Source organism: Thunnus albacares, chromosome 20, assembly GCF_914725855.1.
Source record: "Thunnus albacares chromosome 20, fThuAlb1.1, whole genome shotgun sequence".
In the NCBI taxonomy this organism is placed as follows: domain Eukaryota; kingdom Metazoa; phylum Chordata; class Actinopteri; order Scombriformes; family Scombridae; genus Thunnus; species Thunnus albacares.
The window spans coordinates 6,859,295-6,865,946 of NC_058125.1; the positions used below are offsets into that span (position 1 = coordinate 6,859,295).

The 6,652-nt window shown below is 35.8% G+C and overlaps 1 protein-coding gene across 1 annotated transcript; it reads right to left on the reverse strand.

Moving 5' to 3' along the window:
- Positions 1-682: 682 nt before the first annotated feature.
- LOC122970726 (eotaxin-like) lies at positions 683-4,041 on the reverse strand. The gene is made up of 4 exons (XM_044336899.1): positions 3,868-4,041; positions 3,233-3,386; positions 2,091-2,172; positions 683-1,729 (listed from the first exon to the last, which is right to left on the reverse strand). Exons 1-4 carry the CDS (start codon positions 3,935-3,937, stop codon positions 1,679-1,681), a joined length of 357 nt encoding a protein of 118 aa, XP_044192834.1. The 5' UTR covers positions 3,938-4,041; the 3' UTR covers positions 683-1,678.
- Between the last annotated feature and the right edge of the window lie 2,611 nt (positions 4,042-6,652).

Genomic DNA, 6,652 nt, shown 5'->3' on the forward strand with positions numbered 1-6,652 from the left:
GGCTGTAACATTGTGGACACACTTCACTGCAGCATACACAAAATAACAGTAAGTCAAATTTATTTGAGCTATACGATACAATTTGAGATGATTTTCTTATCCTACCTAGAAAAAGCTACACTCACCATGGACAGAAAGGAAATGTTTCAATGTTTAACCATATAAACATGAGAGACTTCCAAAGCTAACAGAGGAAGGCATCCTGTGTCCCAGTATGTGTCTCTGTACAGTAGAAATCTGGTGAAAGTGAACGATGAAGAGCTGGTTCAACAGTAAAGCAGTGACTTGTGAGAAGAAAAATCATTGCTACATAGAACACACAACCCTTCTTTCTAGAGAAAGGGGAACACTGCTGTCTGTCCGAGTGGTTAATCAATGATTTTGACAACATGTTTCTTGCCTAAAGGGATTAAAAAATATGTAAGCAGATATATTGTCTTCAGTACTGGTGTGATGAGTTGACATTGCTATGAAACAGAAAATATTTCAATGTTAAAACCACAAATGTGGAAAAAATGCATAATAATGAAATGTACCGGTTACACTGAAATATTGAAACACCACTGTATTTATTGCAATAAAATTTAATAATTAATAATTTTGACACCATCAGTCTGAATTTACGTGGTTTGAACTCCCCTCTTTGAAATTTCCAGTGGGATATTTCAAATTGAGGAATTTCAAAAAAACCTTAATTTGCCCCAATTAAAGTTTAGATCTACAAAAAAAATCAAGTTGCTCATGTTGAATGTTGGATAGGTCAAATTCAAGATGAAAAATTCAAAGAGTCAGAATACCAGTAAAACTCACCATGAATGTAACATTATCAGTCATATACTGCTTTTGTACTTAAGTATTTCTACTTTCATCTGTTGATAATACATTGCAATTCTGATAAAAGCCAGCTGCTTTTGGAATACAGTAGACTACAAACTGTAAATAAACTTTTTAGGTGATTTTCTATCTGTGCTAAAACCTTAAAACAGCAAGATCAGCGGGGTCTTGAAACACACAGAAGTTGGTGAGTTAGATGCAGCCACCAGCTTCTATTCATTGTCTATTAAGCAGCAAATCCCTTGCAAGGAGCATGATGGGATACCCAGTGATGAGTGTCGGACAGGATGTGTGGGGAGTAAAGTTCAAATAAACAAACTGTGACCTGGAAGAATGAGAAATTTGTGGTGGCACAAGACACCTGTCATATATTTATTGTAAATAAATGACTGAATCCTAAAATAACACACCAATCAAACGTAGCACCCTTTGAATGTCAACCTTTGACCTCATGTCATCAATCATACATAACGTTAAAATGTATCATATATGAAACTGCAGTTTTGGCATGTCAATAAATATTTTATACAACAATGTAAATACGTGTATTTCCCAAAATTTGGGAAGTTTTATGATATTTTCCTTAATTCCACAATCTTTCACAGATTTTCAGGGATGTTTTTGTCCCAAGCTGTCAATACAGCATATCAGTACAGCAACCACACCAATGCAATGTTTTTCAATGCTTGCTTTATTAGTTTATAAGATGTCATGATTCCTGCAAAGCCATTAGCAAAATATGTATTTAGAAATAGAAGAAATAAAACATTTTATCTTAGTTAGTAGAAAACTTTAACAGAAATTAGCGCCAGCATTCTGCTCAGAAGGTCATGATGCATCATCTTCATTTTGGTTGATGAAGGCTTTTCACAAGGGGTCCACAAATTATTCCTCTCTGTGGAGAGAAACAGTTCACTTCAGCTTGGAAAGTTAAAAGTCCAACATTATAGAAATTAAGATTTTCACATATATGCTACATTTGATTTGAAGTCACAGACTAAAATTCCTAAATGCCAAATAAGACAACACACATTAAAACTTGTTAATAGTGTAGAGGTTGGGTATGTTCCCTCAAACTGCACCTGACAATGTGTTATCAAATGAACAACATCCTTAAGATTATTGTTGACTTTGGAAAGTCTAAGAAAAGAAAACATCAATATAGAAATACAAAACCATCAAGATCAACAAGATTTCCTTGTTTACGTTTCTTTCAGCTGTAAATTTCAACCTAAACACGTGTTCTCCAGACTTACTTTTTTTAACTTCTCAAGTCTTGCTGTGAGCCAGCTGGCTCTTGGGTCCACACAGTATTTCTTGTTACTCTTGGTGACAAAGCTGTAGAGTTAAAAATACAGATAAGAGAAAAAAATGTATATTTCATACAACCAATTTGCCCCAAGCCATGAAAACAGCATTAGCTTTAAAAGCATAGTATGACATTTTAATGTTTCTTACTTTGTTGCTGAGAGTTAGAAGAAATGAATCAATACCACTTTCATGTCTGTGCATTAAGTATAGTTCAAAAGCTGAGATATGATTAGCTTAGCTTAGCATAAACAGTGGAGGTGTGGAGAAACAGCTAGCCCAACTAGCTGAATGTTGTGTTTAATGTATTTTCTCTCTCATAAAGCATTTCCAAAGCTGATTTTTATAAAAAAAAAAAAAAAAAAAAAAAAAAAGTAACCTGCATTGTTTACATGTGTTTACTTGCAAGCAGTCTTATTCCTCCACATGTAGATCAGTGAAATAGCATGCAACCAATGAGAGGATTGTGCATTGTGTCAAATGAGGGACCTGCACTTGAAAACATTGCTCCACCGCGCAGAACTAAAACTTACTGTACTAAATCACTGAATCTCAACTATAGATTGATTATGTTCACATGGTGCATTTTCCAAGACTGTGTGATGTTGCAGAAGTAACTCTGATATCGGGAACATAAGGTAACTGAAGGTGTAATTAGAGGGGAACTGGACAGCAGAAGAGAAGATGCAATACAGTGTTGCACCACAGCACTCGGTTTGCAACATGTATCTCAAAAATATGCGCAAGATGCTGAAATATTATAGGAAATGTAAAAGCAATGTAGTTGAATGGGGCTGATTTTACACAGCTTGGTCAATTTAGGTCAACCTAAGGTTTCATTTTTTTAAAACCCATGTGAGTAGCTTTATTTATAATCTATGAAGGCTGAATAGGGTGTATATACAGTATTGTATAGATGTCGTCCTCTTAAATTAACTAAATTAACTTTCACTGTGATTCTGAAAGTTCTTCACATTAAATCTGGTTCATCTGCTCATGATTAGCTTTGTAGGGAAAACTGATCAAACATAACACACCACAAATACACATAGAAAATGAAGCTTGTGTGTCATTGAATACTTTCCCTTACATGTAAGCATATACTTTACAAGGCAAGAGGTCTTTCTTCTGCATATAGCAGGTGTCGACAGTCTCCCCGATGGCGGCATTTGAGGTTGTGGTACAGCAGCGTAACGGGATGTTTCCCACGCTCGGGAGCTTACCCTTGGTACACTGACATTGCCCTAAAACACAGATCATACAGACACAGAAAAACATTAGTATAGTAATAAAATACTGTAAATAAATTAGTGCGGCATAGACTTACAAATGCAGTTTAGCTGCATTTGTCATCTATAAGAACTCACCAATAAGCACTATGGTATGTGGGTTAAATCATCCAAAATTTACAAATTGCTAATGCATAAACCAATATGTCTAAAGGATGTTTTGTTTTCCTCAATTTAAGTGTTGAGTTCACACAGTAACCAAGAGATAAATATCTGGTTTTAGCTGTTAATGTCATTGTATCCAATTTCTTTTCATCTGATACAATTTGATGTGACTTACAGTGATAACTGATAATAAAGCCTCTCATCAGCTATTCATGTTTGACTTCAATTTGCGCCTTAAAACATGCTATTTCATGGTCAGACAGTTTATAAACATATCTTCGCTTATCCTTCAAAAGCTACTTTATTCACTAGCAGTCAAAGCCACACTCACCTTGTCCAGGTAGAAAAAGCAGCATGATGAAACACATGCAAGTTAGTCCAAAGCCAGTAGAGAAAGCCATCCTGGGTCCAATATGGTCAACGTGTGTGTACAGTAAAGATCTGGTAATAATGAACCATGAAACTCTTATACTGTCCAGTCACAGAGCGGTTAATCTCTGACTTTCTAGACAAACATTTTTTGGTATAAAGGCAGCAAAAAGGAGGAAACACACACCCTCTCATTGCTCATGTAGAGATAAAAGCAACACCAGGTGTCTTTGTGACTGGCTGCTCAATATTCCTCCCTAAAACAGAGTGTGACATATTGAAATGACAGACAAAAAATGTTTATTAAAGTTCAAACCATGACCTTTATTGTCAAGCCACAAGTTGAACCACACACTTAGCTAGCTATACAAAATGAGATTTGCCTTCAACTACATAAGCATTTCTTTGTAGAAAGAGAGAATGACCTGTTCCTGTTATCCTTCTCATGCTATCTAGTATGTTTGGATGTTAGCTTAACTTAATTTAGCTTAACTTAGCTTCCACTCCACTACATTTTAGAGGGAAATATTGTACTTTCTATTCCACTACATTTATTTAACAACTTTAGTTACTTTTCAGATGAAGATTTGACACAATGGATAATATGACAAGCTTTTAAAATACAACACATTGTTAAAGATGAAACCACTGGTTTCCAACCTTTTTGGCTTTTGACGTCTTACAAAAAGCAGCGTGTAGTCGGGGTCACATTTCAGATGTCTATGAGTTGTTAACAGCTCCACCAAATAGTGATTTTTCCCTCTAAACTTTTCACGTGTTCATTTCAGTAAATGTTCAAATGATCCGATATTTCAACAAAAATCAAAGATTAGAGAAAAAATCCAAAAACTCAAAACAGATTTTTGTATCAGACCTTTGTATTTTCTTCTTTTCTCTCCCATTAATCATCTCATGACACCTCAGATTTATCTGGTGACCCTTTGGAGGGGCCCGACCCTTAGGTTGGGAACCACTGGACTTGCTAACTGTATAAAAAGTACTTGAAACTAGCTCCACCTCCAGCAGCTACAACAGTAACATGCTGCTCTAACACTGATGCTTCAGTATTAATAATCTAATGATGTTATATATAATAATATATCGGTCAGAGGGAACCAAACCATTACTTTTACTGCAATACTTTAAGTACATCAAGATGATAATACTCATTTACTTTTACTTCAGTAGGATTTTTCGTGCAGGACATTACTGTATTGGTACTTTTACTAAAGTAAAGGATCTGAGTACTTCTTCTTCCACTGCCTGTAACCTAGAGTTCACTACTGTATAATCCAATTTGTTTTATAGGATACATTTCATCTAGAGATATAACTGGTGTGATAAAGACTCTGATCTGAATTAAATTCAATCTGTGCATTTTCACACTCAGTTTAGTCACCAATCCTCAGTAGCCCTTCAAAACTAGTCAGTAGTGGTCAAAACCACACTCACCTTGTTCAGGGAAGATCAGCAGCATGATGAAACACGAGAGACAGTCCATAGCTAACTGAGAAAGGCATCCTGGGTCCAAGTGTGTCTCTGTACAGTAGCACATCTGGTAAAAGTGAGTGATGGAGAGTCTGATTCTTATCACTCACTCTATCGAGTCCACCACCAGAGTCACAGAGGAGGAATGTTAAAGCTCTGATCCCTAAAAGAACAAGCACACCCTCCTTCCAGAGAAAGATGAGCACCATCTGTTCTTTGACTCTTCACTCAGTGTTCAAGTTGTGACTTCAAAAAACATTTTCAAGTTTTGCAAATTCAATTATTGAAGTTTGGATGTAAAAATTCAAGTTAAGTAAAAAAAAAAAAAAAAATCAAGTTGCTCAATTATATCAGTCAAATTCAGAAACCGAAATTCATGATGAAATGAAGTGATCATGACTCATAGTGTTTGTGTATTGAACTCTTAAAGATGACCCCCAGATATGTTTTAAGACATATGGATATACTTACTTTGAATAATAATATTTTTGACTGGACTTTAAAGTATAGTGAGATGGACTTGCGGATGAACAACCTTTTAGTGAACTGCTTACTGTATATAAGGACAGAGTGCAGTGGGATGTGTGCTGAGAGTGATAAGCTGTACAGAATGAAGAAAACATCTGGATTGGCCGTTGTAGTTGCAACAGATGTGAGCATACCCAATATGCGCTCCAATCAAAAGTTTAGAATAAATAAAAACAAGCTGGACCAGAGAGTGTTGAGTAATTTGATATACTTTTTGTTTAGAATTTACAGAAACAACAAGCAGAGAGTTTAATGAGAGGATCAATACCTGTACAGTATATATTAAGCTACAGTCTAGTCTGGCTTTTTCCAAAGGCAAAAAAAAAGTCTACAAGTACCTTGAAAGCTCACAAATTAACACATTGTATCTTGCTTGTAATCTGACAAAAAACAAAATGTAAAAATTACACTTTGGGTCTTACATAGGATAGCTGCCCCCCCCCCCCCCCCCCCCCCCCAAATACATGAAAGAGCTAACCTTCTTATTTAACTCTGCAAGAAAACAAAAATATGTATTTCCCAATATCATTCTTGGTCTGCCCACTCATTCTTGGCTTGGTAGGGGACACTGACACACCACAAACACAGACCATTGTGTGAGTGTACTTTTATTTACATATAAGCACGTATTTTACAGTTATCAAATGTGTTTTCCCTCTGTTCAAAGCAGGCATTGACAGGTTGTTTAATGGTAAAGTTTTAGGCCTTTGTACAGCAAGAGGGAATGATGT